The sequence below is a fragment of the Haliotis rufescens genome, unplaced genomic scaffold (assembly GCF_023055435.1).
Source record: "Haliotis rufescens isolate VD_foot unplaced genomic scaffold, xgHalRufe1.0.p SCAF_3, whole genome shotgun sequence".
Classification (NCBI taxonomy): Eukaryota; Metazoa; Mollusca; class Gastropoda; order Lepetellida; family Haliotidae; genus Haliotis; species Haliotis rufescens.
Window position 1 is genome coordinate 63478202 of NW_025964001.1, and position 17700 is coordinate 63495901.

General features: G+C 43.8%; 1 protein-coding gene across 1 annotated transcript in view; it reads right to left on the reverse strand.

Annotated features, from left to right (window-relative positions):
* LOC124132379 (inversin-B-like) overlaps positions 1 to 17700 on the reverse strand; it is a 75291-nt gene that overhangs the window by 23747 nt on the left and 33844 nt on the right. Inside the window, exons 5-8 of the mRNA XM_048403265.1 lie at positions 15078 to 15333; positions 9736 to 9972; positions 6596 to 6670; positions 2235 to 2433 (exon numbers count right to left, since the gene is read on the reverse strand). Coding sequence (XP_048259222.1) covers positions 2235 to 2433; positions 6596 to 6670; positions 9736 to 9972; positions 15078 to 15333 — 767 coding nt within the window. The remainder of the gene's footprint in view (positions 1 to 2234; positions 2434 to 6595; positions 6671 to 9735; positions 9973 to 15077; positions 15334 to 17700) is intronic.

A 17700-nucleotide genomic window follows, 5' to 3' on the forward strand; every position in this document is an offset into this window, starting at 1 on the left:
GTGGGAGGAAAGCCCCAAGTGATGCAGGTCGCAGACCACTTCAGTGAAACCCACGAGCACGGGTAATGTGCTGACAAACCTAGAAACATAATCGGGGCGAACCGGGATTCGAACCCACAATCATAGGTTTCTGGCGTGCCCAGGGGACGTAATACTCTGGAGGGAGAGTGAGGATGGGGTGTGTTAATTTTGTTGTTGCTGCTTTATATTTAACAGTATCAAAATTTATCTGTTTGATTGATTATTTACATATTACTTAATAAGGTATAAGGTATTTCACATTCTTTAAAGGATAAAGGCCCGTGAAGATCCGGGATAGAATAGGTCTTCAGCAACCTATGCTTGCCGTAAAAGGCGACTACGCTTGTCGTAAAAGGCGACTAACGGGATCGGGTAGTCAGGCTCGCTGCTTTGGTTGATGCATGTCATCGATCCCAATTTCGTGGATCGATGCTCATGATATCAATCACTGGTTTGTCTGGTCCAGACTCGATTATTTACAGACCGCCGTCATATAGCTGGAATATTGCTGAGTGCGGCGTTAAACAACAAAACAACCAACCAATTAAATGATAAAGCTTAAAGGTCCGCATGGTCATCTGGCTTCTGTAGCAAGGCGGGCTGTAGTCAGCAACACTACATCTACAGCCAGGCGGGCTGTAGTCAGCAACATTACATCTACAGCCAGGCGGGCTGTAGTCAGCAACATTACATCTACAGCCAGGCGGGCTGTAGTCAGCAACATTACATCTACAGACAGGCGGGCTGTAGTCAGCAACACTACATCTACAGACAGGCGGGCTGTAGTCAGCAACACTACATCTACAGCCAGGCGGGCTGTAGTCAGCAACATTACATCTACAGCCAGGCGGGCTGTAGTCAGCAACACTACATCTACAGCCAGGCGGGCTGTAGTCAGCAACACTACATCTACAGACAGGCGGGCTGTAGTCAGCAACACTACATCTACAGCCAGGCGGGCTGTAGTCAGCAACACTACATCTACAGACAGGCGGGCTGTAGTCAGCAACACTACATCTACAGACAGGCGGGCTGTAGTCAGCAACACTACATCTACAGACAGGCGGGCTGTAGTCAGCAACATTACATCTACAGACAGGCGGTCTGTAGTCAGCAACACTACATCTACAGACAGGCGGGCTGTAGTCAGCAACACTACATCTACAGCCAGGCGGGCTGTAGTCAGCAACATTACATCTACAGCCAGGCGGGCTGTAGTCAGCAACACTACATCTACAGCCAGGCGGGCTGTAGTCAGCAACACTACATCTACAGACAGGCGGGCTGTAGTCAGCAACACTACATCTACAGCCAGGCGGGCTGTAGTCAGCAACACTACATCTACAGACAGGCGGGCTGTAGTCAGCAACACTACATCTACAGACAGGCGGGCTGTAGTCAGCAACACTACATCTACAGACAGGCGGGCTGTAGTCAGCAACATTACATCTACAGCCAGGCGGTCTGTAGTCAGCAACACTACATCTACAGCTAGGCGGGCTGTAGTCAGCAACACTACATCTACAGCCAGGCGGGCTGTAGTCAGCAACACTACATCCGTATAAATGTAATAGAAAGTGCAATCAGCTATATGATTCGTATTTAGTCAAGGCAGAAAGCAAAGATTCTACATTGTCCTTTAATCCGGTCTAAGTGGAGAGTTGTCTTTCTTAGATATCAATCATAACTACATTTCATATAAGCAACAGTTAAGGTTAATGTCATTTTCGACAAATATTTGGCGAGATAATAAGTGATAGAGTCACTCCTAAAATCATCGTACTACCTCTCACGGCAATGCCCACAACAAAATGTGCAGCTAACAAAACACTGAATTTAAACAGAGTGCCCATTCTGAATTTCGTTCTCAAATCTCATCACACGAGCGTTAAGAAAAGCAAATTGCGTTTCAGATCTTTCTACAACAAGGCTGATTGAGTTTTTACTTCCAACTCATTATACACCGGAACTGAAATCCTATCAACTCTATTCATTCTCTGAAATCAGATAGTGACAACTTCAACCGCAAATGAAAACTGTCAGACTGAATTAGCTTAACGGCAGAACAGGAAAAATCAATTTAAACACCTTTTAACGCATGAAGCTAAACAAGGCATTTTAGACTTTCCTGAGGCGCAGTGGCCCCAGAATGGCTTGTAAACATGATATGCACGTGCTACTTCCGATCTGCACGGGCTATCTGTGCTACTTACGATCTGCCTTTGTTGTCCACGTGTGCCGTGTCGGCGCGATGCTGCACCAACATCTTCATGCAGTCGATGTTGCCGAGGGTGATGGCGTAGAATAGCGGCGTGCAGTTGTTTCTGTCCTCGGGGTCCACCTTGGCTTTGCAATCCGACAACAGCGTTTCCATACAGGACGTGTGACCGCGACTTGCTGCACAGTGGAGAGCTGAGGAGATTGAAAGGAAATAGCACCTAAATATGCAATCACGTTCTGCATTCATCTGTATTGGTGGTTTTGTTCTTATTCTGAACAGATCTGTTTTTTTCCGCATTTGAGAGCCTCGCTGCTCTGACGTTCGATGTTTTTTTAGCTCAGATCTTTGAACAAATGAGTTTCATCCACCCAGGCAAGCTGCTTGGAAGGATGTTGCAGAATATTCCTACAGGTACAAGCAAGAAGGTTTTGATTAAATCTCATATAGGGGGGCACGGGTGGCCCAGTCGTCCAAGGCGCCGCGATTAGCTGTGCAGAGTGGCGTCCCTTGCGCGCGCCAGAAACCTATGATTGTGGGTTCGTATCCCGGTTCGCCCCGATTATGTTTCTAGGTTTGTCAGCACCAAACCCGTGCTCGTTGGTTTCGCCGATGTGGTAAACGTCTAAGACCTGCATCACTTCGGGTTTTCCTCCCACATTAAGCTGACACGCCGTCATATACTGTGATACTGTTAAAAGCGGCGTTAAACACAACTCACTCACTCACTCACTCACTCACTCACTCACCATATACTGAACCTAATACTACTTTTATGAAGTCCGAGAAAGCCTCTGTTCTAAAAACGGGGAAAATGCATCGGGGAAAAACAGGGATAAACAAATTCCCAGTTGGACATACGACCTGGGCCCCGTTGCACAAAGCGATCTTAGCGCTACGACTGTCGTAAGCCTATGTTATTTTATGGTAGTTATGATCACCTTAGCACTAAGATAGCTTTGTACAACGGGGCCCTGAACGGCTGATAACGTCCGGGGTTTTCTTAATTTGTTTCTTGGTGTTTCTTCATTTGTTTCTTGCTCGTGCTCTGTAGCCAAAATTCAACTAAGACTCTTTATTAGATTGCGTTCATTATTTTCCCCATAATTAAATAGGGTCAAAGTTAGATATGTTTGTCTGCTTTGTTGTATACCGCCGAACTCCGCTATATGACGGCGGTCTATACATAATCGAGTCTGGACCAGACAATCAAGTGATTGATATCATGAGCATCAATCCATGCAACTGGGATACGATGACCTGCATCTACCAAGTCAGCGAGCCTGACCACCCGATCCCGTTATCGCCTCTTACCACAAGCATAGTCACCTTTTACGGCAAGCATGGGTTACTGAAGACCTATTCTACCCCGGATCTTCATGGTTTGTATTTAACATGACAAGTAACTACTAGTATATTTGAACGTTTCCCTTATCTCCTGTGCCTAAAAACCGCTTTCCAAATTCACGCTAGTCCGCTAGCCCAAGACTATCAAATTGTGCTGAGGACAAGTAAAAATCCAATTATTGTATGTAAATATAGCAAACAGTTGTCTTGTTCACTGGGTCTAGCTCCGAAGACTAGTGAAATAATAGATACACTAATCTTTAACAAAACCGAATTTACAAGGCGGTGTCTGATAAAACCCAGATAGACAAAAAAATGAAAAGGTTTTCCTAATTTCAGCCTTTGTGAGCCAGGCATGAGACTAAGCAACAAAAACTGACCGCTGGTGAGATCTGAGAAGGTGGCAGGAGGAACTATCGCAAGTTATGCTATATATGCATGTATGCATTTACGTCAATCCTTGTTCAAATGACACATTCTGCCTTTCTGAGTGTTTCAATAGGAATAGTTCATATTCCGCTGATAGTCCGTGAATAATATTGGATTATGCGTTTATTTGCCATTTTCTCATGAACGTTAACGATTCATACTGGGAAGAGTTATGGATTATGTCTCTTCAAAGAACCCATACATCGCAACATTACACGGTCAATACAAGGTGCGTTACACCTGAGCTATTACTCGAAAGGGGGCGGTCGGGTAGCCTAGTGGTTAAAGCGTTCGCTCGTCACGCTGAAGACCCGGGTTCGATTCCCGACATGGGTAAAATGTGTGAAGCCCATTTCTGGTGTCCCCCGCCGTGATATTGCTGGAATATTGCTAAAAGCGGCGTAAAACCCTACTTACTCACTTATTACTCGAAAGAAGTTAGAGAACAGCCGATTCTTTTATATTACTATAGTTAACCTGTCATACCCTGACAGATTACCTATAGCTGTATGAAAGAACTTTCTTTTGAGTCGTATACATCGATTCTACTGAGACTTGGTCATTGACTTCTTTTGACGTGTCTCCCAACGTGAGGAATAGGGCTCAGTGCCTCATGCTTGTCAACCCGTGGCGAGAACAGGTCTAAGTGCTTCATGCTTCTCTTTCCGTGGCGAGAACAGGCCTAATTACCTCATGCTTCTCTTCCCGTGGCGAGAACAGGTCTAATTGTCTCATGTTTTCTTCCCGTGGTGAAAATAGGCCTAAGTGCCTTATTATGCGATGTGCGTTTTATCACTTTGCACATATACCCGGGGTATGTGTGTGACATGAGTGTGTATTATCGGACCCTGGCGGTGCAGCTCGTTGTCCATGATATGAACCAATGTCAAGCCCACTCTCAACGAGCCGCCAGTACCTGCACCACATGATGCGGCTGAAAACAATACCCACTCACTCACACGACTCCAATCTTATGAGTGAATGAAACTGTATGGTTTTACGCCGCTTTTAGCAATATTCCAGCAATATCACGGCGGGCGACACTAGAAATGGGTTCACACATTGTGTCCATGTGGGGAATCGAACCCGGGCCTTCGGCGTGACGAGCGAACGTTTTAACCACTAGGCTACCCTACCACCTCTTCTTAGGATCGAATCTCTCCAAAGCAGAATGACATCTTTTAAACTTCCCGTGAATCTTACTAAGGCCTGTGCGCATTTAGTAATATTGATATTTCGTCTAAACATACACGTAAAACCTTTCAACGATCCTACGATAAATGGAGCTGATTAAGCAAGGGCTAAAGACGTCAGTCAGAGCGGGCTATTTCTATTATTGTTATAAACATCAATAAAGCCAACGTCAAAACGTAAAAAAACCCATCAGGCCGTGACACTGGCCACGTTGTGGAGATTGTTCTGGAGGCACAATACTTGATGTCTTCATTTCTAATTATTGCTTTAATCAAACGTACATAATTGATGTCCCCTCGGCCCGGTATGGCAAGGCACATGCCCCGTGACTGATCAATCATTGGCATGGCATCACTACGGGCTGTTCCATGGATTAACCCCGCGAGTCCTGCCACGTCTTCATGTTAAGGGCTTCCCTCTTGATCATGACATAGTGTTTGCTCTGACATCGGTGATCAATCGTGGGCCTCTTGGAAGACTGGATGCGTCCCCGCTGGCCTCCTTAACTAAGATGCTTGATTCCTCCAACAAGCCGAACAGGGGGCGGAGTGGATTATTCCGGAGCAATGTCCAGTGAGTGAGTGAGTTTGGTTTAACGCCGCTTTGAACATGATTTTCGTTATGTCACTGCATGTCGGCTTCATATGGGAGGGAAGTCTGATGTGTTGAGGTCTTAGATGTTTACCTCTTTTGGAAAACGACCCGTGAAGATCCGGGTCAGAATAGGTCTTCAGCAAGCCATGCTTGCCGTAAAAGGCGACTAAGCTTGTCGTCAGAGGCGACTAACGGCACCGTGTGGTCAGGCTCGCTAAGTTGGTCGATGCATGTCATCGTATCCCAATTGCGTAGATCGATGCTCATGATATCAATCACTGGATTGTGTGATCCAGACTCGCCCTCATATGGCTAAGTGCGTTAAACAACAAACAATCAAACTTTGGGAAAATCCACGAGAACGGGAATAGTGTTCACAAACCTAGCAATATAATCAGATCGAATTGAAATTCGCACCCACGATCACGGTCATAGACTAGTGGTTAAAGCGTTCGCTCGTCACGCCGAAGACCCGGGTTCGATTCCCTACATGGGTAAAATGTGTGAAGCCCATTTCCGGTGTCCTCCGCCGTGATATTGCTGGAATAATGCTAAAAGCGGCGTAAAACCTTACTCACTAAACAATAACGCTAACCTTGTTTGGTGTGGCCCACGTTTAACAGTGATACGCACTGGTCGCCGAGGCAGTCATCCCCATAAAATGTCTCATTTGATGACACAGCTGAGTTGTCTTTCTAAATGATCACCTTCATCCCCCGTAGCCATTGTGGCCATCTGATTCCCATTTAGACAAACGAATCAGGAAACAGCTCGAGGAAGCTACAATCTTACCTGTTAATCCATCGTTGTCGACGACATTTGGGTCGGCACCAGCCTCAACTAGAATCTTACAAGCAGGGGGATTACCTGAAACACAAGAAATGCGGAATTGCTAGGTAGCGTATTTCAAAGTAAAACCTTTTTTGTCCGGACAATCTGTGACACAATGTTCTTATATTCCACTATTCCGGATAAATGAGGTCACGCTGTTCATGAACAATAGTATGACAATGACTGTTGCTTCATCTCACGAAGAATAAATCAAATATTCGTTTCGTCTTTAAAAGTTTGTTTGTTTTTAAATACAGTGAAACCTCGTTAGTCCGGACACCTCACGTCCCGGGCGATTACTGTTAGGTACATGATTGAAGTGACAAGAACTTCGCAGGCCATGATCCCCATCCGGGTTAGAATTGTTCATCAGCAACCCATAGGTATCGTAAGAGGCGACTAACGGAATCAGGTGGTCAGGCTCGCTGACTTAGTTGATGCATGTCATCGTATCCCAATTGCGTAGATCGATGCTCATGGTGTCAATTACTGGATTGTCTGGTCCAGACTCGATTATTTACAGACCGCCATCACATAGCTGGAATATTGCTGAGTGCGGCGTAAAACAACATGGTACCGTTCGGATAAACGGAGTTTCACTGTATGCGAAAAAGGACAAGGCACAACGGACTATTGGCAATTAGATGACGTTGATAACGTCAATGACTGACGTTGATATCGTCAATGACTGACGTTGATATCGTCAATGATTGACGTTGAGATCATCAATGACTGACGTTGATTATGCCAATGACTGACGTTGATATCGTCAATGATTGACGTTGATATCATCAATGACTGACGTTGATTACGGCAATGACTGACGTTGATTACGGCAATGACTGACGTTTGTCGTGAAAAAGTAATCCCAAAGTGCAAAGTGCACGAGGAATGATACAGCTGCAGCTGAATACGTTTTTTCCTCGAACCTGATGTAACCAGATGTAACCAGACGTAACCAGATATAACCTGATGTAACCTGATGTAACCTGATGCAGACAGCTCACGACCTGATGTTTCTCCCATTTTTCTGAAGGAGTTACAAATACCCTTTGGTATTGATGTTTTTAAGTCGACGTCATTCTCCCATGTGTCAAGGCAGAGTCGGCCATTCTGGCAGACGCATCTCAATACATTGTTACCGACGGTAGGTCCATTACACAGTCAGGTCGAATATGTAAAGTGTGGTGCTGTTATCACCAGCCGTATTAGGCCGGCCTTCTGCGACGGTGATTACACAGAGCAGTTTGTAAGTACGCTAGTACTTGTGTATAGCTGTTATAATGTTGGTACAGATGTACAGCACAACTGCATACTGCATGCAGTAAAACATACGTTAAATACATACACAACAAATATGTGATGATACTGAATATGATGATGATGATGATGATGATGATGATGATGATGATGAGATGATAACAAGAGTCAGCGGAAGTTGACAAATCCCCCCCCCCCCCCCCCCCCCCCCCAAATTCGAAAGAGCATATTATCTGCCTGTTAAGTCCACTTGATGAAGAATTTCTATCCAATCTGTCTGTCAGTGTACAAGAGTAGTTATTGAGCTATCAAAACAACACCATGGAATTGGGACTCGGAACTTTGTACTTCTGTGTCAGGTACACAAAAACATGAACAGTCAAAGTCAAACTTGTTGCCAAGGAAACGGAAAAAATATAAATTCTAACAATCCCTAAGTAGCAAAAGGCACCAGATGACAAACTGGCCATATGTGTGCATAGTTTCAAGGAAGAATACCTATTAGTTTTCAAGATGTAGTCAAAGTCAAACTTCTTGCCATGGAAACAGGAAAAAATATCTAAATTCCTAAATAGCAAAAGGCACCACTTCAACCCCTGAAAAATACATGAGCCAACTTTGATTCAACACTGTTGAACAGTTTTTTAGTGCTGCTCCAGAAACGACACCTACCTCCATTTCAGCAAAGTCTAACTTGTGTCCATGGATACACGGAAAAATGAAATTTTGAAACATTCCTAAATAGCAAAAATATTTTTTTTTTAAATTACAAAATAGCAAGAGGCACATTCCCGCATGTGACTGATACATCTTTCACGTTTCGATCAAATATACTGAACGGTTTTCGAATTCTGCCCCGCAAAAGGAAATGATTACGGACAGACAGACGGACGGACAGACAGACTGGCTGATCGCTATATCCCCCCGCATTATATGCCGGGGGATAATAATAATATCAACAACATGAAGGAAGGAGAAAAATTAATAATAATACATAATTTAATAATAATAATAATAATGATGATAATTAATAATGATGGTGATTGTAACAACAAATTGATACAAGTACAGTAAACTACGGTTATAACGAACTCAAAGAGACCACTTATTTTAGTTCGTAATAACCGTAGTTCGTTATAGGCATATATAAAGCATTTATACAACAAATGGTCGGGACTAAAAAATATGTTCGTTGTATCGGTCAGTTCGTTATAAGCGTGTTCGTTATAAACATACTTTACTGTTGTATCCTTATGGTTACTAGTACATTACGATATATAACTCGTATAACTCGACTGCAATTAATGAGTATACAGTCAAAGTGCCAGTCGCTTCTAAACTAAAGAACGAAATACTCTAAAAAAATAGCATGGCACTGGGACATCATTCTCGAGTCGTTTTAGCAGACAAGAACGATTCAGCTTTTGTATCAACTGCTACATCCGATCAACAGGAACTCCGTCAAAGAGACTCACTTCGCAAATGTCCGTGCCATGGTAGGCGTGGGTTTCCATTTCTTTAACATTTTGAAAGTCAACACTATAAAAAAGCATTTGTTTTCAGTCTAGATTGGAATTGTCATCGATCAATATTTTACAGGAAACGTCAAACGCCAGAAGCGTAAACGCCTGCGGTTTGTTTTGTTCTCAGACGTTGACGTTTGATATGGAGGATATTACGTTAACGTTACCCTTGACCCAAGCCAAGCATGTGACCTTGAAGAGAGTTGAAACTGAGATACATATCTTAAATGATATATTGTGTGCCAGAGAGGAATAATCAGATGGCAAAGCATGTTAATATCAATTATTATCACATTTAAAGAGTGATCTATTCTTTACCTGCACTAGCCGCCCATAATAATGGTTGGCGGCCATCTTTGTCGGTGATGTCGTAGGGCACCTGGTGTTGGAGAAGCAGCCTGAGCACCTGGGTACTATCTTCCTTGCCCTGGGTGTTGAAGCCATCCCGAGCTATCTGAGCAGCGTAGTGGATGGGGCGGGCCTTGTGTTTGTCGGGGGTGGAGAGATCGGCGTCGTGGTCGATCAGGATCTCCAGACACTCGGTATGGCCCGTTACTGCGGATGAATTAAAACGTCATTAACTGAGGAATATACGTACTCGTAGCTCTCACATTAATAGTGAAAGATATATAGAAATTAATTACTACTCTTGCAAATCGTATTGAAATTACATTTTGTTTGTTTGTTTCCAGTGATTGATATTGTGAGCGACGATTCACGTTCGCCGTAAAGGTACAAGGACATGGAATCAGCCAAGCCGTGGTTGGTTGGTTTGTTGTTAAACGCCGCACTCAGCAATTTGCCAACTATGTGACGACAGTCAGTGAATAATCGAGTCTGGACCAGATAATCCAGTGAGCATCATGAGCATCAACCAAGTCAGCAAGCCTGACCACCCGATCCCGTTAGAAAGCCTCTTACGACAAGCGCAGTCGCCTATAACGACAAGCATTGGTCTGTGAAGACCTATTCCTACCCGGATCTTCAGATGTTCATTGAAATTATAATACAATAAGGAGTGTAACGGGTGGATGAAGGTTTGGATCATAATTCATCTTGCCTTTGAAAACATTTTAAGACCATAGAGGTCTAGGTTATAAGTTTCGGTAGTTATTTGAAGACAGACAGACGCTCCGAGAAAACGCTCTACCATTAGACCACGGAGGCGGTCTTATTCTCCTCTGTATGCTCATGATCAAACCAGACCAGGGTTAGAAACTAACAGTTTTTGTCCACTAGTCCTTATAATGATAACATATGGCAAAACCCTTAAATGGGCCAATTTCTACTATTCCTAAGGATACCTTTACTATTGGGCAGTTTGGTAAGGACTACAGGACTAGTGCCAATTTCAAACGCTGCAGAGTATTTGCGTTTATACGACGAACTATTCTGTCTTGTATATTCATGTTCTAACAAGAGTATTGATTACAGCTAACGATATATGTCTGTTGGACCATACACATCAACGCATTCTCACTGACATTTTACATCAGCAGTAAGATAGAGGTGTACGGCTTACTCACATTTCTTCAACGTGGTAATGGGAAATTTAACCACATAGTTGCACTATTCGAAACGTACAAGATCGGTTATGTGAAAAACTTACGAAGTCTGGTGACGCGTAATTTTGAGGAAGTGTTCAAACTCTTTTACATTAAAAAATCCGCAAACATACATTACGTCTTGTGAGTGGCGTTTCAAAGGTGAAATTTGATTTCTTCACATAACGAACACGGCTTTGTTCTACCACGGACTTGTATATAGGTCCGTGGTTCTACGAAGCGATCATATCGCTTCGACAGTCGTAAGTCTATGTTAAAGTATGGATGGAAGTTACGTTCATCTTAGCGCTACGATCGCTTTGTGAGACGGGCCCTGGGCCCACTTGCACAAAGTGATCTCAGCGCTACGACTATCGTAATCCTTCGTTAAAGAATGGGGTTTACGATCATCTTAGCGCTACGATCGCTTTGTGAGACGGGCCCCTTGGCCAACTTGCACAAAGTGAGCTCAGCGCTACGACTATCGTAATCCTTCGTTAAAGGGTTGGATTTACGCTCATCTTAGCACTAAAATCGCTTTGTGCATGTGGACCCTGATCTTTACAATTATACTTTGATGGGTAATATTTTGAAATGGGAGTGATCCTGACAAACGAGTCGATGAAAATAAACTGTTGTGATTTGGGTTCAATGAGGCTTACACAATATTTCATCTACATTACGTTGAGTCAGCATAATGTGGGAGAAAAACCAGAAGTGACGTAGGTCTTGGACGTGTACAAATTTAAGTGAAACCCACAGCTGGGATAGGTACAGAGCGAGGATCGTTAACGATCGGTTATATTTGGGATTCGAACCGATATGATAAAGTTAGTCGAAACCGAATGGTGTAGTGTTTGTCACCTGCCTTTCTCACAACGTGCATCATGGTACTCTGTGCTGACATTCAATAGCTGCGGTTACCGATCCCCGCATCCTTCATCGTTTAACATCAATCTATCAACTGGAGATATGGATTGTCCCGTCGTCACAAAAGAGTGAACTTTGAATAAGGATTCCAGATCGGAAACAAAAACAAATAGTTTCGGAACCAATACCGTGTTTCTGGAATACTAATTTAAAGTTCAACTTACAGCAAACGTAGTTTGAGGAAAGTAATTCAAATATAAGGGCCAGATTGGTAAGTTTATTTCTAAAATATTTTCTGATTTGTAGCCACGCGAAGATGTAGGAGTAAAGCCTACAGCGGAAAGGGTTAGACTTTTCAAAAGGGACGATCCGAAGCCACTAGTAGGGAAAAATTGATATTAAACTAGGAACGGATGAGAGGATACGATAACGGTAGCTGACACTTCATGCAATGTGTTCGGTGCGTGAAGACCGTGCACAAAGTCCCTGTGACTGATCTGTATACTACCCAGGGAGCTGAGAATGATTGTTGAGTGCACACTGATCCAGTGACTGATATCATAAGCAGGATTTGAGCATGTCACTGAGTGGTGTGGAAATATGCGCAATATAAATGGTCTATTATTAGTAGTAGTAGTAGTATCTGTGGAAACACTTCAATTCTGTTAGTCGCCTGCACACGCAACTCTGGTCTAGGGTTTTGTTTGTTTGTTGTTTAATCCCCTGAACGTGCAGGGGGATATCATTGTCCTCCCCCTTCAATCCTCACTTTGAAGTCGAATAAAATTCAACTTACATCACGCACACATCAGTATCAAGCGGGTTAACGCCACACTCAGCAATATTCCAGCTATATGGCGGCGGGCTGTAAATAATCGGGTCTGGACCCGACAATCCAGTGACTGACATCATGAACATCGATCCACGCAAATGGGATAAGACGACATGCATCAACCAAGTCAGCGAGCCTGACCACCCGATCCCGTTAGTCGCCTCTTACAACAAGCATTGTCGCCTTTTACGACACAGCTTGCTGAAGACCTATTCTTCCCCGGGTCTTCACGGGTCTGGTCTAGAGTGTTGTCCTCGATACAATGTGTGTCAGTTAGAAACTGTAGACTGAGGAATTAGAAAACGAGACGCCAATGTGACAGTGCATCAACACCCGGTGTTCAGACTCTTACCATTAATACCCCTGCACAGAGTTCCCCTATCTGTTGAAAGACATACGAGCAATCAAATACGTACAAGCCCCATCCTCGGTGTGCCAGGAGATTGTATCTCATTCTATCATTATAAATACCCTGTTGCCGCCTATGCTTCGTTTTGAGTCAGGTTCGAATGAACTCCTATATAAATCTGTCCAATCAAATTCCTCGTTCTTTCACGTAGAAACAAGCGGTAATATCACCAGTACTTAACTCATGAGTGTGTGAGTTGGGTTTAGCTCCGCTTTTAACAGTATTCCTGTTATATCACGGCGTGTCAGCTTAATATCAGAGGAAAGCACGAAGTGATGCAGGTCTCAGACGTTTACCACTTCCGTGATACCCGTGCTTACAAACCTAGAAACATAATCGAGGCGAACCGGGATTCGAAACCACAATCATAGGTTTCTGTCGTGCCCAAGGGACGCAACTCTGCACAACGAGTCGCGGCGCCTTAGACGACTGGGCTACCCGTGCCCCCACTAGACACATGACACTTTGACGCATGCCGTGTCAAAACAAGTGAGTGAGTCTGGTTTTACGCCGCTTTTAGCAATATTCCAGCAATATCACGGCGGGGAACACCAGAAAAGGACTTCACAGCGGACACCAGAAATTGGCTTCAGTCACATATACATCTGGAAACGCCTGATAGGATAGGACTTCCTACCTCATACCTAAATACTCGAGAGAACAATTTTGAAATTAGATTTGTTTCGAACTCTCATTCAGGTAGCTATTTTGACTGGTTGTTGAATTCAAGCTCATGAACAAGAGAGATTTGGTTTGCTGATAGAAAAATGAACGGATGACGTCACTTACAAAACGAAGCTGCGAATGACTTCAGGGTATTTATTCAAATAGAAGGTAGATAAAATACCTTGAATATCGAAGATGAACATGCCCTGACTAACGTGACTTCTAAAGCGCTTCAATATGCGGCTAAGGCGATATATTCAGACTGTTGAGGAATTTAATATTATATATATAGGTGCGAAAGGCATGTTGTGGCTACTTCATGCGTTACTATGGTAACTACCATCTTCGACAATACAAAAACAAAACACAAGAAACAAATTCTGGTAATTCTAGAATACTGACAGTGTAAAAGTCATCACAAATGGTTGCCATGGCAGAAGGTTGTAACAACTGTTCTATATTGTGTTATAAGAATGTTATCAGATCATACCGATCATCACGCTCTGGTAACAATATCAATGTTTAATGTCGAGAACAAAATAGTGTAAAATGCAATATCGTTGATTATTCAGTCTTGAAAAGCAACATGTTTTGCTGCTTCAGTAAACATGACATATTTACCTTTTCGTTGCGAACTAAATGTTTTCAGGGACAATCGATCAATGTACACACTTAAAGGTCTGTACAATATAATGTCACTAATCATGTGTATGCTTGAATGGAGGACATCAGGGCATTGGGGTCGCCATTTATCCCCTCATTGTGGTCGCCATAAAAGGCACAATGAACAAATAATTTATCTGTGAATCTATCTTTCCTCTGTGCCAACTTTTCCATACTCTCCTTTGTATAATGTAGACCATTACAAAATCTGGAACCTTTCCACTCCGCTTACAGACGGACTGTACCGAGTCAATCGGAACGTCTTAGTCTCGAAGGACCTCGGCTATAACCGAGAAGAATCCATTTTGGAATTCGTTTCGTTCACGTGTCTAACCACGTGACACAACCTTGCTGTAGACATGAACCTTGCGTAACCGTTGAAACTTCTTCCGTTGTCGATTTTCCAATTAAGTATAAACCTTATTTCTGTTAAGATCTGTAACACTAGCCTTTCTGTTATAAACGGATGTACAGTATACAAACTCCATTACAGTGAAACCATGCGATTGCAACACCACTTCTCCGTGCTTCCCGGCGTAGTAGCGGAACATGCCGATCGGGTCCGAATGTGTGCCCAGACAGTCTCATTCAGCATGCCGTGACGTCACAATGCAAGTACCCGAGCGTCTGCACATCACGTGGTGTCTAATCTACTCACCATTATTATAATACCCACCTGTTGCCCAGTGAACCACTGTATGCCCTTCCTGGTCACGACATGTCAGATTCGCGCCCTTTTTTAGCAGCAGACGGAGAAAGTTGCTGTTTCCGGTAATGGCGGCCATATGCAGAGGAGTGAGACCTTCCTTATCCGGCGTGTTTAATAACGAGGTGTCCGTTTGAAGAAGGAGCTCCGCACATTCTGTTTCCGTATTCTCCACACAGTGGTGTAAAGCTGTTCGTCCGTACTTGTCATGGTCGGATACCGTCGCCTGCAGCATGGTAAAGGCTTGTGAATATTAGACACGCTAAGCATAAAACAACATTTGTATTCGGGTTTTTAGACTAAGTGTATTTAAACCAATGTGACGGTGTCTTTGATTCAAAGCCCTGGGGATCATTAAAGTTACAAGTATCGAGTGAGTGAGTGAGTGAGTGAGTGAGTTGGGTTTAACGCGGCTTTTAACAGTATTCCTGTCACATCATGGTGTGTCAGCTTAATGTGGGAGGAAAGCCCGAAGTGATGCAGATCTCAGACGTCTACCACTTCGGTGAAATCCACGAGTACGGGTATGGTGCTGACAAACCTAGAAATATAGGGGCGAACCTGGATTCGAATCCACAATCAGAGGTTTCTGGCGTGCCAAAGGGACGCAACTCGTCACAGCGAATCGGGACACCCGTGCCCCCTCATTAAATCAGAAAGACCCCACAAGTCTAAAGAAGATTATGTCCAAAACAAACGTAACATAAGTTTGTACTGAGCGATGCATCGCCCATTTTTAAGTGTTTCCTCATTGATATACGAATAACAGTCTCAATAGAGGGTCAAAGAGTGGCAATTTCAAAATGCATTCCAAAAACCACATACCAAATTTCAATTGGTGCACTTGTAACGGACAAAATGGTATTTTCAGTATGGCTGCCATGTTTAAGATCAGATCGGAATTGTATGAGAACGTTTTAGAGGTACCACAGCTGGGATCTAAGCCCTTGGGGCTTCAGAGGGGATGTCGAATATGTAAAAGAGTTTACGACAGATGGACGAATGGACAGACAGACAGACGGACGCGCCCCGCCATAAACCTGAGTTGAAAGTTCAGGGTCACGCTCCACAAAGCCATCTTAGCTACGACCTGCTTAAGTCTGTGATAAAGTATCTAAGTACAGGAGCTATCGCAAGGGCGTTTGTACGTAGGGAAGATAGCGTTGTTTATACGGAAGATGGTATTGAATTGTACGGACAAGGGTATTTGTACGTAGGAATAATGGCGTTGTTTGTGGGGAAGATGGCCTTTGAATGTAGGAAAGGCGAAATGTGCTCGTATGGACCGAGATGAGAGTAAAATCAGTAAGTATTGTTGTTCACTGGCTAAAAGACAATTAACAGTTCTATCCAAAAAAGTACAGCCCTACTACCCGAGTATAGGTGTCTGATACTCTGGCAGTGCAAACCCCGTCGCTATGTACAGCTTCTACAAGACACTACTCATTGTCCCACTGGGTAATTCTACCTACCATTATTAATTTACCGTGTTGTCTGGGGCGCTGTCGGATGCTGCATGTCATTTCGTTTTCATGGCACTCGCATCTTGCAGCAACATCTGCCCCCATGTACGTTCCATCAGTTTCCATAACAATTGCTTTTGTAAGATATGGTAACGATCAATAGTAGTGGCCGTCGCACTACTCTACAAGGTCTCCCGATCCTGTCCAGGGTCTAGTAATGTCACTGATTGTCAATTTCATTGACAGGAAGAGTGCAGCCCCCCGTTACTGATGAGAACACGTCTAGTTTGTCAGGCATGGAGCACCAGAGACTCAGATGGGAGTTATGTACGAGACTGTTGTCTGATTATATATCTCTGTTCACATACAGTGGAACCTCGTTAAACTGGACAGTACCTTCCCGTTTAATTAGTCCGGAATAATAAGTGTCCGGATTAACGAATTGGGTAATGTTCTGGAAATATACAATCCTTCACTGTCTGAAACTCCGCAGAGTAAACTGAGAGCCTTAAGGGACAGCACATTTAAAAAAACTGTAGGCCGAGTGGAACAACTGTAGGCCGAGTGGAACAACTGTAGGCCGGATGGAAAAACTGTTGGCCGGTTGGAAAAACTGTAGGCCGGGTGGAAAAACTGTAGGCCGAGTGGAAAAACTGTAGGCCGAGTGGAAAAACTGTAGGCCGGATGGAAAAACTGTTGGCCCAGTCGAAAAACTGTAGGCCGGGTGGAAAAACTGTAGGCCGAGTGGAAAAACTGTTGGCCGAGTGGAAAAACTGTAGGCCGGGTGGAAAAACTGTAGGCCGAGTGGAAAAACTGTTGGCCGAGTGGAAAAACTGTAGACCGAGTGGAAAAACTGTAGGCCGAGTGGAAAAACTGTTGGCCGAGTGGAAAAACTGTAGGCCGAGTGGAAAAACTGTAGGCCGAGTGGAGCAACTGTAGGCCGAGTGGAAAAACTGTAGGCCCAAACATTTTAGCTGAAGCAGAGAGACAAACCCTCGCAATATAAACTACAAACTACAACCAGTCAAGCAGAATCTTTTACTGCTTTCACATCGAGTTCCCAGAGACTTGGTGGTGATAGATGAAGCGTACATTTATCAGGATATTATCAGCTTGTAAAATATCTATGC